This window comes from Tinamus guttatus, unplaced genomic scaffold (genome assembly GCF_059628265.1).
Source record: "Tinamus guttatus ecotype Peru unplaced genomic scaffold, ASM5962826v1 Tinamus_guttatus_pri_ptg000025l, whole genome shotgun sequence".
NCBI lineage: Eukaryota > Metazoa > Chordata > Aves > Tinamiformes > Tinamidae > Tinamus > Tinamus guttatus.
In genome coordinates, this window is record NW_028288559.1 from 2954389 (window position 1) to 2969776 (window position 15388).

General features: G+C 40.5%; 1 protein-coding gene across 2 annotated transcripts in view; it reads left to right on the forward strand.

Moving 5' to 3' along the window:
* Positions 1-15388, forward strand: part of TEX10 (testis expressed 10) — a 44267-nt gene that overhangs the window by 23989 nt on the left and 4890 nt on the right. For both annotated transcript variants that reach the window (XM_088525977.1, XM_088525969.1), the window contains exons 10-12: positions 4483-4571; positions 4941-5074; positions 14578-14658. In XM_088525977.1, the coding sequence (XP_088382103.1) occupies positions 4483-4571; positions 4941-5074; positions 14578-14658 (304 nt within the window). The remainder of the gene's footprint in view (positions 1-4482; positions 4572-4940; positions 5075-14577; positions 14659-15388) is intronic.

The following is a 15388-nucleotide window of genomic DNA, read 5'->3' on the forward strand; positions in this document are numbered from 1 at the left end:
TGTCTCATTTTAGAAAGAAAAATCAAATTCGGAAGTATTAAAAAAGTAATAAAAATGCTTGAAGTACTGTTCAGTATAAATAGAGAAGAAAGGTGTGCTTTTGAATTCTTGGCATTTCCCTAACTAGACGCTACTGTGAAGACTAGGAATAGAAGATCGATCTGTTTTCTTTGCTGCAGATCAGAAAGGATCGTAGCTCTTGAGAATCAGATTCTGAGATTTCTTGCAATGCATTCTGTCATCCAAATTTGTTTGTGGCATTCCTTTTCCTTGCTCATTGTTATGTAAAGGGCCAAGATTTAAAAGAGAAAATGCTAAGCTTGTATTCAAGGACAGAGCCCTCTAAGTTCGTCCTCAGGTACTTGTTTGTAGTTCGATATCCCTAAACAAGGGAAAAAGAATTCTCTTGTCATACTTACAATTACACTTTTCCATAAATGCCACTTGCTCATTAGCGAATATTCTTTAAGTTTACTCTCATTTGCAATGTGTAAGCAGTTTTTTCTTCAGACAACGTTTGCAAGCATAGAGCAAATGAGTAGCTGAGCGGCTTACTTTTAATGATGTATAGTTCAAATTGTTGTTCTGTTAAAATACAAATCGTGTTTTTCTCCAAATCCCTGTTAATTCCTTGCAGATGTTTGTTGTCTTCAAATGGAAATACTTGATCCTTCAAAAGAGTTAATAAAAGCTGAAACCAAAGCTTGACACTAACAAACCTGACCATTGCCTACATTTGGTGACCTATAAGAGGAAAAGGAAGAAAATACACTTGCTCTCTGAGTTTGTTCAGAACCCGAGTTACCTTGAGATAAATTGGTGTGAATGATGAGATGATGAGTTGGGGCAGTATTCAAGGTTAGGTTGAAATTGTAAATGTTGTATGTCTGTGACGCAGTCTTAATTTCCTCTTCCAAAACTAGTTAGAAATCTGGGAGTGCTGGTTCTCATAAACAATGTAATATGAAACAGGTTGGGTTAAACTGATGGAAGAACCTGAGTCGTATTTCATTGCAGTTGAAAGCAGTTGCATTTCAAGCTGATATTAAGTTGTTTCAGTTTAAAGCTAAGCAGAAATGAACTATGCCAAAACTGAGATAAATATTGACAAAGGACTCTAGTGTTTTAAAATAATATATTTAATGACGGGTAAGTACCGGGCTACATTTCGGAGACGTTTTATGTTTTTCTTCCATAAACAAAGAACCGCAATCCTAGTATTGTTTTTTCCTTCAGTTTTGTTTCTGGTCTTACGTGTGAACTGCAGCTACTTCCAATGTGAACCATTATTCATTCCCATGCAGTTGTTCATTTTTTGAAAATTCTAAGTGCATTTTGACATGGTGCTGAATTGATCCGATGTCTTGTGAGAATGTTTGGGTTGTATTGTATAAAGTAGTTGCCAACCTCCTCAGATTAGCAAATGGCGTAGTGACTTTTTTATCCCTCTAATTGCAGCTATTTTACAGTTTTTTTTTTTTTTTTTTTTCCAGATAAAGGCCATTTTAAACTGCAGGCATATAGCCCTATTGCTAGATTTATAGCCAGGTGACTATGTAAGACATGACTGCAAAGAAAGAGCTGGGAGTCCTGATAGAGAGCAATATGAGCCAGCAATATATCCTTGCGGCTAAGAAGGCCAAGGATTTCATGGATTGCACTAGGAACAGCATTACCGGGAGGTGAAGGGACACAGATCTTCCCTGGTCAGTCAGCCCTGGTTAGGCCACGCTTGCAGTACTGTGTCTGGCTCTGGCTCCCTATACAAGAGAGATGTGGAGCTACTAGAGTGACAGCAGGAAAGGTGGTGGTGAGGGAACTGGAACTAGTATCACTGCAGGTGATAATAGTGAGGGAGTCAGGACTGTTGAGCCTGAGGAAAAGAAGCCTTGGAGTGGAAAAAGGAATCTAATCAATCTGTATAAGCACCTGAAGGGAGGTTGTAAATAAGATGGGGCCAGACTCTTCTGTTGTCCCCGAAGGCAGGATGAGGCAGTGGGCACAAACTGGAACAGGAACGTGAGGGAAAATTTCGCATCTGAACGTGAGGGAAAATGTTTTCACGGAGAGGGTGACTGAGGACAGGATCAGGTTGTCCAGAGAGGTTGTGGAGTCCCCATCCATGGAGGGATCTGAGCAACGCTGAGTGTGACCCTGCTTGAGCAGGCGTGTTAGACAAGGGCATCTCTAGAGCTCCTTCTCATCTTCAACCAGTCTGTGATAACAGTCCTGTGAGGAGACTGATTAGGAAAGAATCCTCAGCAGCGTGGTTCCTTCAGCTAAAAACGAGAGTTTTTTTCCTGTTTCCTAAAACAATAACTTGGTTACTGAACTCTCTGTGAGGAGGTGCCTGCTCTCTTAATAATAAAGCAAAAATAGCTATATTAATTATTGTATTTGTTTTCAAGAAACGAGTGAGTCAACAGGTATTTGTGCCGATGAACACTTACCTATCTTGTTTCTATGAAACAGAAGGGTATCAGTGGGAGAAAGAGAGGAAGGAACTTCTTTCAGAAAAACTTTGTAGCCCTGCAATAAATAAACAATTATGTGAGGCCTTAGTTTAAATCTGTGTTCGTTAAATAAAGTCGATTTAAGATGCCATCACCTACCTCAACTTCAGAACACCATTTCTTCTTCTTAAACACTTCCTCAGGCTAAATGGGATGTACTGCTCTCCTGGTATATAGGTGCAATTCTAGTGTGAATATGCACCTTGTGTAGAATCTAGGCAGAAATAGATTGCAAGGTTTTATTGAGTATATGTGAAATATATCTTGGATACTGTAATGAATTTTGCCACTTATCTTCCATTCTTGTTTTTCTCTGTTGCTTTAAAAAGACTGGGACCCCTCTGCAAGAAGGGGGATATTGTTCCTTCTCTGTGGATACCCCTGGCCATGGTCAGGGGATTTGTATCTGGAGGAGTCGGGATTGGCATCCCAGTGGAGTGACAGCTTGGCCTTGAGAGCTTGTATTAATGTGGAGAAACCAAGAGGCTACACATGAGGAAAAGGAAGCAGCCAGCGAGGCCTCAGAGGACAGAAATCTTCCTAAGCGCTAGAAGGGCCTGTACAGAGCCAGCAGTGCAAGACACTAGGTTGCCTGAAACAAGCTTGGAAAGTAGAAGTTGCTTTTAAAGATACAATGGAAAATTTGCTTAATAGGTTTTTAAACTTCCGTTCTCTGGCCTATTTTGTGCTTTTTACTTTATTTTTTCCCAGAATTAATTACCTTAGGAGATGGTCTGATTAAAGCCTGTTTTTCTTTAATTTAAAAGTCTTCTCATTGTCTTTGAGGAGCTGCAAACACAGGCATATTCCAGTTGTCCTCATTCCTGAGGCTGAAATTTTGTGGGTGGATTATCATGGGAGTGACCAACATGTACATACCTGGTCCAGAGCTACGCCAAACTTGATGATTCTACTCCCAAAACATGGGACTGTGGAAAAAATGTCTGCAAAACAAGTTTTCTAGATTTTTTTTTTACTTAAGGGGAAATTAGAGGGGAGCCTGTACGAAATAAATAATTAAAAAAATCCGAAAGCAGCTAATTGGCTTGGAGAGCTACGTTCTAAAGCATTGTAACTTAGCAAGGCTAAGAATGGGAAGCAAGTTTTTACATCAGAGGTCTCTAGCTTACAGCAGAAGTGCCAAAAGCGGCATGTAAGTGAATTTTGCACTTTGCATTTTCATCTTCAAGCAGTGCATTTTGCATAATGTGATTTAGGGTGGAGCTGCAGCATTTTGAAAAAAGCGTGTGTCATCATTTGCTGTCATCTTGGCAATCTTGTCTGTGAAGCCAAGAACCGAAGGAAAACCAGCAATGATACCCAGGCAGTGCATTACCAGTTAGTTAGGTGTAAGTCTGCACTGAATTTTTGCAGTCTACCTTTGAATTTGAGAAACAAAAGTATGGTTCGGTTTGCCACTTCTCATAGGTTACCCCTAAAAGGGGAAGTGTCAAAAAGACTTAATTGTTTTGGTGCTGTCTTTGCATAATATTCCCTTATGCATTTATAATTTCCTTATACATTTATAATTTCCAAACAAGATTTAATTAATTTTTATCTGATAGCTTCAGCTATTCTGAATTAGGCAGTGAAACTACTTTTAAATGGAACTTACTATTAGCGTGAGCAGCTATATAGAAATTACACTGGATACAAATAAAAACACAGCTCAACTTTATAATCCAATGACTTTTAATCAGTTAAAGGAAATAAGAGAATAATTTTGTGTTGGATGTCATTGCCATATTGTGTTTACAAAAATGTGCTGTCTCTGTAAATTAATCTACCTAGCCACCTAAACCCACGTGGGAACATAAAGTTCAGTATTTCTTGCTTTAAAAAGAGCTATGTTAGCAACAGCAGGTGCAAACGACGCTAAAATTTAAAATTTAGTCATGCAAGTATTTGTAAGTTGTGGATTCTTAATTATATTGTTTTTAATAACCTCTCTGCTATTGGTTTTATGTAGATCGTCCTTTGCAGGTTGGAAGTGCCAAGTGCAAGACAACTCGGTGAATGATGTGGATTATTTCAGCTTCTTGTTTTCAACCCTTATAGGTAATTCTTGTGAATATCATGATTTAGAATTAAAAAAAGGAAATCTGTTTTGGTAGATAACCGATCTATTTAATTTAGGATTTTTATATTATTTTTTATATTAGAAAGCTGCTGAGTTAAATTGATTATGTAGCAAAATCATTTTTGCATTACCTATCTTTTCCTTTTTGCTCAAAAAACACTTATTTTTATAAACGTTATTTAAAATATCAAGCAAGTTCCTCTTAACAAAAAACATTATGTGGACACAGTTAAATGATATTTTTGCTAAGGAAGCTAATACAGTAGAATAATGCTTGGCTTGATTTGTGTGTAATACTGTTTTACTGCTCCTTTCTTTCTTTTTTTTTTTTTTTTCTTCTCCTTCAGGGTTTTCAAGAGAGGAGTTGACTAGTCTTCAGGGCATTAGAGGAAAGCCACATATTAGTCAGACGCAGCTTTCACCGGTCCGTCTTTACCTAACTGATCTTGACCAGTTTCTACACCACTGGGCTGTGACAGAGGTAATAGCTCAATGCTAATTCTGATGACAGCATACAACATGGAATGCTTCCCATCTCTTTTCCTTTCCTGCATATATCAGAAATCATGCCATGACGTGAAATACAGTGAAAAATATTATCCCTGCTAAACTGCTAGCCATATATTGAAGGAAGCCACTTCAAAAGGCAAATGTTCAGGCAGGTAATATGGAAAATTTTACTTCTGGAACTAATGGGTAATGAGCTTTGGTGGAAAAATCCTAACAGTAAAATTAAGATTTAACAATGTATTTTAGCTTTCAAAAAATAATTTGTTGCAGGAGTACTAATTATGGACAATTTTTATTTTGCGGGAGTAAATTCCACTGTTTGAAAAGCACTTTAAAAGAAAACATTACCGGTGATGAATATTAAGCTGCCATTTTAATGAAATATTACATATTTTAATGAAATATGTCAATTTGAAAGTATTCATGATATCTGTTAGGAATACAGTGGGAAGAATGCAACACTAGTTTAGCTGTTAGGTTTATTTTGGGCTTTCATGGCAATCTTTGGTTTAAGAAAGCAGCATAATAGATTTTTTCTTGATTTATAATTCAAGTTTAACTGATATTCTACCAAATCTACCTAAATTGCTGATAGTCTGTCACATATTGTCTGATGCATATTTGATATTATTTTTATAAAATTATTTTAAGCAAGCTTATTTTTTGGACTTGCATATGTCCTTAGATGTCTTGCCTTCAATCAGATGGCCCGAGGAGGAACTAAGCATTTCGGTCAATTATTTATTTATTCCCCGCCAGCCCCGCTCACTTTCTCTCTCTTCTGGGCAATACTGGCTAGTTTTCTCACCAAAATACCTCCTTCTCCTGTGTTGAAAAACCAGCATGTTCTCTTTCCCTGTCCTGTAGAAAATGAAGGACTGTTCCACTGTGAGTAGACTACAGGGTGACTTTTAAAAGTTTCTCAGAATTAGAATGAGCATAATCCCATAAAAACATCCGAAGCATTTATATTCTCAGGGACTTTACTTGCTTTTGAAAATACCACACCATATGTCATATCTTTTTTCTTTTTGCTTCTCTTCTACAAATCTGAAGTTGCTTGGGAAATCTCACAAGTGAAATAGTTTCACTTATGGATAAATAGGAGTACTTGAGTTTACAGATGCTGGAGTAGTTTATGGATAGTTTGCTTGTGCCTTCAGTCCCTGCTGGCCGGGCTGAAATGCTTCTAACCCAATCTTTTCAGTGCTTTAGTGCTGCTGAGAAGAGTCGTTACAGAGATAAAATGCAAGATATGCTTTTGTTGAGTACCTTCAGGTCAACTCATTCAGATATTCTTCATTGTTTGTAAAAGGGGACTTGGGCACCCTAAGGAGCGTGCCTCAAGACTTTCCTGGGGATTGAGCTATCAGAATGTTTAGAAACAAAAATCCCCATGCATCAGAAAAATTGTGCAAGAAGAGTGATGAGATATTCTAGAGCTATTGCCTTCATAGATTTTTTTTTTTTTAAACCAAAAGGAATTCTGGATTGCAATTTATAATTTTCTCACAAACATGTTTGTGATCGTAGAGAAAAAGCTAATAGTGAACAGGTCTGTATCAGATTCAGGCCAAGACAAAACTTTTTCTTTTCTTTCTTTTTTTTTTTTTTATTCAATAGTATTTTATTTTGTATTTGGCAAGCTGTCGTATTTTATGTGCAGTCACCATGGCCTTCTCCCACTCCTCCTCCTGACTTCTTTCCCAAGTGCATTAGGATTGGGTCGAGGGTTCAGGTGGCCTTTTTTTTCTGGGATAAGGGGGGATGGGGGTGTTAGGTGTGGAGAACACTTTCTTCAAAGTGGATGTAGCAGTTCAAGGACTAGAGGTGGCTTCCTTTCAAATTTGGTTACTCTAAAGTGGAACAATTTCCCCATCTACTTAAAGTAGATACTTCTATAGTGGGATAGATGATGACATTAAAACTGCTTGAAAGTGTTGGTAGAGGATTGGGAAATTTTCCATTAAAACTTCTCTTACCTATGGAAAATTCTTGCCCTTTAGCTGGCAGAAAAATATCCAGTAATCTCCAGTATTCAAGTCCTCAGCCAGAAAATGGAAACATCTGTCTGCCTGTAGCTATCTATCCGTAGTTACAGTGTGCCTCCTTCTCCTGGTGCCTGGTTCTCGAAGGTCGGCGTTGTGTTCCTAAGGCTCTGGGCATCTTTCTAAGTATCAGGGCCAGGTGAATACAAGATCACAGATTTCCTTTAATCATCAGGCTTTTCAAAAAATTTATCTTGTTATTAGCCCCTCCATCCTCCTCATCCATCCTTCTGTTCTGCCACTGGTTTTGTCTAAAGTGTTGGCCAGTTTGGAGCTAGATCAATTAAAAGAATGAGGCCAGCAGGGCGGTCGGCATGGGCATAGCTCGGTGCTGGGAGGTGGAAAGGGAATTAAGGTTCCCGGGCACGAAGGTGGAAGAGCCTGTGGATTGTGGGTTCTGTTGCTCACTGTTCTCAAATCCTTTGGAAAACAGACCCAACTTCCAGTGCAAGCTCGTTGTCTCGTGCAATGCGTGGTGTGCATTTCTAGGGATAAGGGGCTGCAAGAGGGAACTTCACGACACTTAGCAGAGATGCAGAGGAGAGAGACATCAGTCTTGGAGAGAGAGCCGTTGCTATAAAGGAAAAGGATAATTCAAGGCTTTTCCAGCTGGCGATGGGAACTTTGTGCATTTTAACCATTGCAGTCAATTGCATGCTATGAATAATAAGCAGCAAAAAGACAAAACAGATGCACTTTTGATTAATGCTTTTAATTGTTTTAGAACATAATCATTTTGAGATGGTTATGGTTCATAACTGTTTTTTGTCTGGAGAGAATAGTTATTTGGGTACTGGAAATCCAAAGCCTTGTGGTTTTTGGGGAGTTTTCACATATATACATATATGTGTGTGTATATATGTTTATTTTCTTGTATGGACTAATGCTTTAAGAACTGTCCCTCTAAATGTCATTTGGCTGTAAAGGTTAATTTTCACACATTGCCTGAAAGAGATTGAATGTAAATGCAGAAACCTTGCTTTATTTTCTGCAGCAACTTCTGATTTATTAAAGCTAATTATTCAAAATCAGATCCCTGCAGCTTAAATAGATGGGATTCCAGAATAAATTATTGCAGCCTAAAGGAAAAAGCTGAAAAAGCTTTTTTTTTTTTTTCCTCTTCGTTCTCATTTTAGCTGTGCCTATAGTGTTTGTTCCTAATATTGTTCACTCCCCTATAATTGAATTGCAATATCAGTAGTAAATGATACAGCACCAACAGAAATGGGCCGTTTAACAAGGTAACAGAGTATACACAATGATTTCTGCTATTATCATGTTTGACATTTGTGATGTTTAGATGTTGGGTGGCAAAGAGGAGCAATCTGCTGTTCTACAGTTCTCTTTGACATCTAGATTCCAGAGTTGTGTTCAGCAGACAGCTGATTTAAGGTAATAAAATACTCGACCATTTAAACGTTAAGATCAAACAGAAGTAACAAAGTTTAGTTTAGTAACAAAGTTGTTACTAAAAATAGAATTGAATTCAAAAAATCCTTGGACGTGTGCAATATAATGTACTAACGTGTCAAAAATGGAAAAGTTTATCAATGAAGGGCTGCAATGGCTCTATCTGTGCTGGCATGCTAACAAAAATTAGGGGAAATCAATAAATATAGTAAACAGATGCATACAAATTGAAGCTCTTGGAAGATACTCTTGGGAAAATAAAATGGTGTTAACAGTGCTATAGGCTTAACTTTAAGCAGATGTTAAGACTTCAAAATCTTCTAACTTTTTAAGACAAGAGATTTGAGGCTGAAGCTCCTGTAAGACTTTAGTTTGTGGTCTTTATTGAAATGCGAAAGTTAGAGTTATACCCTAACTTTGGGAGAACTCTGCATTGGGAAAACAGCTGAGGGTAGAGAGCAGCCCTTTTTGATCAGAAATACGCTATAATTCTTAGCTTCCATGAGGGAAGAGATCATTTGCAAGCCCACCACTGCTTTGTAAAAACCTATTGTACATAATTTTGATGTTTATAAATGAAAATGTTTATACTTGGAAAGTGCTGTTAGTGCTAAAGAAACAACAGAAGATTTGGAAGACATGGTTGTTTTCATAAGTGCTCTATCATACCTGTTATCCTGAACTGCTTGTTATCTTGGGGCATTTTAGAGCTGGGAGCTCAAGTGCTGCTGCATGTAGTTAACACATGCACAGTTAACACAGTTGCCTTGAAGAGCATCTCGCACACGCAGTGAACGTGCAGTGTGTTTTACAAAGTCACGTTCTGTTGGGCGATAACAGAGCTGCATTTCTGCAAAAAGACACGGTTTGTGGCATGAGAGCCAACTTGTTAACCGTGGGCAGCCTTCAGGGAAGCACAAGCTCTTTCTGGCTGGGTGGGCAGACAGGGGAATTTGGAGACTTGAAAATCAGAAGTTTGTTTTGACCATCGTGCGTGTGGCCTGAGGTAGGTGGACCCAAGGGGGAGGAAGCGGCTGCGGTGACATTTGGCAGCTGTGAGGCCTTCAGTGGCAGCGAGAGGAGGACACGCAAGTTTTCTGCAGAGTGAAGCTGTTCTGTGTTGTTCATTCTGAAATCCTGTTGCTAGAATGGCTCTGAGGACTCAGCCGTGCTGTGCTTCAGGTGTGCCTTTACCTCCAGGAGGAGCATATGAGCTGTTGAGTGTAAAACCTGCCCGTGCTGCAGAAGAAGTGATTCCGGGCATGCTTGTCGCTTGGCAAGACCGGGTGCTTGTCCCGGCTGCCCTGCGCTCAGCCCTGCAGGTCTCCAGATTTAAGCACTCGGTCAAATTGTCGCCCGGCGGGCGAGCGGTGGCAGTTGCCACCCCGTGTTTGTAGCTGGGGGCAGGCAGGGCTCGTCGCCCGCTGAGCTGGCCTCCATGCAGGTTCAGCTGAGTGGCCTCAGCCCAGGAGGCCGCGCGCAGGCGGCTCCTGCGGTTCAAAGGCAGGGTGAGGTTTTACACTGCAGCTACTCGGTTTCTGTGGCGCAGGTGGGTATTAGCTGTGTTTCAGAATCACTCTCAGTCTTTGGAAGTAAGTACTGTGTCGCGGTGTACAACCTGATGTGTGTGTTTGCCTAGGTATTTGTAACTTTTAAGCTTCTGCTTTTCTGCTTCTAAATTCAGCCTCACAAGTTGTCTCTTCTCCTGTTGCCCCTTTCTATTATGTTCGTATGCAGACCGTATTTCTTCTTGTTTTTGTCCCTTGCTTTCTTTCAATCTAGGTTTCATTTAGCTAAGGTTGTAGGTGTGGTGTTTTTTGTTTTGTTTGTGCTGTTTTCTCTGGGAGTCCCAGAATTAGACCTTCCACCCCCACCCTCGTGAGCTCAGCCAAGGCAGGACAGCGGCGATCTCCTGTGGTGCCTCAGCAAGTCGGGGCGCTGCGAATATCGCCCTGTCGGGTCCATTTCCCTGAGCGGGAGCAGCGGCAGCCGGCGGGACGGCGTGCTCCCCGGCAGGCCGGGGGCTCGGGTGAGCAGCTTCCCTGCAAACGCCTCGTGGCCTGGGGAGCCGGGGGAGCTGACCCAGCTGAACTGCTGCTGCCTCAGTTGAGTCACCGGTGCTCGGCGCGGTTGTTGCTGTGAATTGAGGAGTATGCTTTAAAGTCCACGTTAGGATGTAGCGACTGGTGTTGGCCAGCTATTTTCCGAAATAAAATAAATTCTCTCCTTTCTTTATGCATGTTGGTAAGTGGCCTGCTGGTCTAAACTATCTTTGGTCAGGCTTTACCTTGTGGCTAGCCAAGATATTTGATCTATTTATTTTTCTGCTGGCGTGATTCCTCTCTGTGCTCCCACGTGTCTTCAGAGCAAACTGGATGTTTCCCCTTTTGAGAAAGGGGAGTACTTAACAGCACGATTAAGCTTGACATAATGTGCAGATTTTCACTGAAGAGTTGCTGATAAAGTATTTCCCTTGGGAAGCAAGATGGTGATAAGCCTTTCGAGTCAGGAATATGTCATGTTAGATTATGGGAAGTGTGGAGTGATTTGGGGAGTAGGAATGGTTAAATATATGAATAAAACTTTCTTGATGGTTCATCATTTGTCAGCATTCCTTTTCCATAAGACCTCAGGTTAAGTTTGGGAGTCAGGAGTTGAGAGCATTTTGCAGATGGGCAAAATAAACTGATGGATTCCGGGATATATTAGAGTTGCAAAAAGCCTTTTTTTAAATGAACCAAAAGTCTGTTAGACTCATTGTAGTAAATGCAAAAATGCTTTTACTTGGGCAGTTTGAAGATTTGTTTAGAACAGCGTGTGACTGGCCGCTTCTACCACGGGCTGCTTAGCGGGGTAGGGACGATTGCAGTAAGTGTTTCAGTGCTGGGGGGACAAATGCTCCCTTACTGTGTGCACTGACCTCAGTGCTCACCTTGGCTTTCACACCGTGCCCTCCGTGGCACTGAGGTCTGCAGAGAGCAGAGGGTGCTCCCGGGCTGCCTCCCCTGCCCGTGTTTATCCGACTGGCCATGGATTCCCATCGCGATAGGGCGGGCAAGGACCTGGAGCAGTAATGACCGCACGGAGCGCAGCGGGGAACGTGCTGCCTCCGTTACGGGGCTCGTTGCGGGAGAGCTGGTTGGCAGGAAGGTTTGGTTCGAAAAATTGCAGTGAATTCTGTAGTATTTGCTGCATAATGTTAATAGTGAAGCCCCGTAGGTAGGAGTATCGTTTTGGCTCAACTTGCTGAGGTAGACTTTAAGCTAAAAATAACCTTTAAAGCAAACCTTTTGTAAGAAGCTTGTCTCAAAAAGCCATAAAATTATGATTTAAATGCTCTATGAATGTGCCAAAACTTTGATAAATGCTAATCAAATGTAAAATAATCAGTATCATGGAAACTAAACATCATGGAAACCCTTGCCTGAAGTTAATTAGTTGTTGGGGAACGTACTAGTTTTGTGATGATCAAATTTTCTTTGCTTTTCATTTCCATGTCTAGTAGATGTTTAACTCTTTATAGCACACAGTTGCTATGGAAGGCCAAATCAAAGGGGTTTTAATTTATAGAAGTGAAAAGGATTGTCACTCCCACTTAACACCATGGAAGTGGATTTGGATGTATAGAATGCTTGTGCTCTTTGGAGGGTCAGAAAGATTTAGAAAGGTGGAAAAATAAAAGGGTCATGGCTGTATGTGAAATGTTTGAGAAGTAGTAAGGAACTTTTCATGCCTACTATATTCCTAGCTAGCTGTGCTCATCGCTGTTACTTTGTTATTGCTTGGTTAGTGTAAGTGTTTACTTTCCTGCAGCAGTTTTCATGTGTCATATTTGCAAGTAGCCTGAACAGGAGTCCTCCCATTTAAATCTGTAAGAGAGGTTCTCTATTTTTTGTGTACGCTTCCTGTTTCAGTTTGAATTTATCATTCTTGAAGATTCTTTCTTGAGTGCCTCCTGTTTTGCCCAGAATTGCAGAAATTATTGGTTTAGGATCTTATGGAGCGGTGCTGAAATTGTCTGCTTCTGTTGAGATATAAGTTTGTATGGAGAGTGGCATTTGCCTGTTTCATGTTGGTAGGTGATGATCTTGTCATCAGCTGTGCACAGAATGTGATCCTCATTTTCAACTGTTCCCATTCCTGGCCACATATAAAATTATTGGTCTTCAAGTGCATAACACTGAGTTTTTTTTTCATTTTTGTTTCACTGAGTCTTTTTCTTGTATCTGTTACTTTCATCATGATACTTATGATCCTTTCTATAGGTTAAGCCGATGCTCCCTGAAATTCGAGGTGTCAGCCAATATGTTTTATCAACGCACTTTTTTTTTTAACCTTTGATCTAAGTGTTATTCATTAAAATGCTAGATGAGATAGGCGTTAAGATTTGTCCCTGACCTTCCCCAGCTCTGACCTCTGTCTCAACTTGATTTCCTTCTTTGACACAGCTAGTATCTGCAAGTTTTTATCACTTTTTCAGGGGAAAAATATTCCAGAGTACTTAAGATTTTATCATTTCCAAACTGCATCATACAAAAGACACTCCACGTGTAGGATACGTGTGTGTGTGTGTATGTGAGTCTATATCTGTGTGTATATATACATATTTAATGATATACTCTATATATAGAATATATAGCTTATGTATTACATATCTATATATAATTACGTACCAAAAACTACCAAACTGGTAGTTTATTGTTAAACAAATACTATGGGTATTCAGTACCAGAGTGTCTACAAAACTGTGTCTCGAGTCGAGTCCTGCTAGGACACACAACCTGCTGGAACCCATTAGCAGCGCTGTGACAACCTCTCAGTGTTGGGTTCTGTCAAGAAAACGCCTTTAGGAAGTCTCCTGAATTTGGTGAGCGTCAGCGGGGCTGAAAGCGTGTGTGAGGTTAACTTTGAAAAACCTGCCCCCACAAATGATCCTGCCTCTCCGTTTCTGTTGATAATTCAATCAACACGGTCTCATCCGTGTTACTTTGGATTGAATTGTAACATTACCAAACACTGATTTTAGGATTCTTTTCTGAATTTCCTTTGGGGTCTCTCTTCAGGTGGAAATACAAGCTGTTATTTTTGATACAGTGATGGTGATTTCTGTTTTACCATTTTCTTGCGTTGTGTCCTGACCTGCCCTGGATCAGCTGATGCTTCAAAGCACGGCAATATCACAAAGTTTTAGCGCTCAATTTCGACTATTCTGTAGAAGCTTTCTTTAGTGCCTTCTTCAATCAGAAAGCACAACGTGGGGACTTGAACTCATGCACCCCCTCAAAGTTTTGAGCTTGTCAATTCACTTTGTGTTTGCTCTTAAATCAGAGTTCCTTTCCCCCGTGTACGGCTTTCATCATCTTCCTGGTTGTTAGTAGGAAGTGGCTAGTGTTCCAGTGATGTTAATAATTGTTCCTATTAGGCCGTTCACCTGTCTTTCCCTTCCACTCCTGCGTGGTAAACGGAGCACACAACCCAAGGGAGCTGGTACCGGCTCTGAGCACGACGGAGGGGAAGGAGAAGAGAGGGGGGCTGCGATCTGCCCGGGCTGCGGCAGGGGTTACCCGTGCTGGAGCTCTGGGCTCTTATCCCATGCTGGGGCCATAGAGCGTTTCATGAGGGCCTGCTCAGCTCTACCGACGGTTCCCAATATCCAGCTTGTTAATAAAACCCAGTTTCCACTGTGTTTACTCCACATTTATGGGCTTGCATTAAGAACTGAGAGTGTTCCATACCTTGCTCCCCATCCCTCTCTCTGTCCCTCCCTCCCTCCTTTTAGGTAAAAGGAAGAAAGCTGCTAACCAGAAAGCTAATGCTATAGGTCTTCATTTCTTTAAACACTAATCATTTACATTGAAAATGTTACTGTACCCTGAAAAGAATCACCATTTTTTGAGGCAAAACTGCTATGTCACTATGAATGCTTTATATTTAGGATGGTCAATGAAGTATGAATATGCAGGGGATGTTTGGTTGCATTCAGAGGACTTAATATAATTTGATTTTATTAAAACAGATGGTCTGTCACAGCTTGTCCACTATACCTTCACAAAGTCAGTGTTTCGACATTCTCCAGACTGGCATCTGTAAATACCTGGTAAGTAACGTTGTTTTCTATGTGAGCTTGTTTATTTTGAATTTTCTAAAGGTCTGATTAACCCTCAAAATCATTTCTTCCGTGTATTCTCTGTATAATTTCAGCATTTGCAAAAAATCTGAACACCATCAGTGAAGTTTGAAAAATATCCAATTTTTTAGTATCCAAATTTATGTGTGTGTGCATATATATATATATATATATATATATCTTCTCTTCTGATTTCTAAATTCTTCAGCTTGTTTTCAAATGAAACAGCCATAAATGAAAGTATTTTTCTTCTTGAAAGAGTAACTAGCAACTTTAAATGGGTTTTACAGTCTTACTTTTACAAATCCTAACGCGCCTTCGTCTCAGAATGGGGGCTGTTTTATATCTGTGTAACCCCTTACTGGGTTATAGGACTCTTGGGGGCAGACTTTGAAGGCCGGCTCTCTTTGATACTCGTTGCTCAATGGGAGGACTTGTGTGTCCCGTTACTGAAGCAGTTCTGTGATCTGACAAGTCATCACAATTCACTGTGCTGAGGCCTTAAAAAACCCTAGTCCAGAGCTTCCATAGGAAATGGCTCATCCGGAACTGTGCTCTGGTTGGGGGTTTCTGTTTTTGAGGCAAGGGTTTCCCCTGCTCCTCGAAGCAGCTCGTGTGTTCTGGTGCATGGGCCTCGGGAAGCAGAACGTGAACATGTGGATTTTTGCCGTAGATGAGTCTGCTGCCCCAAGGGCTCTAA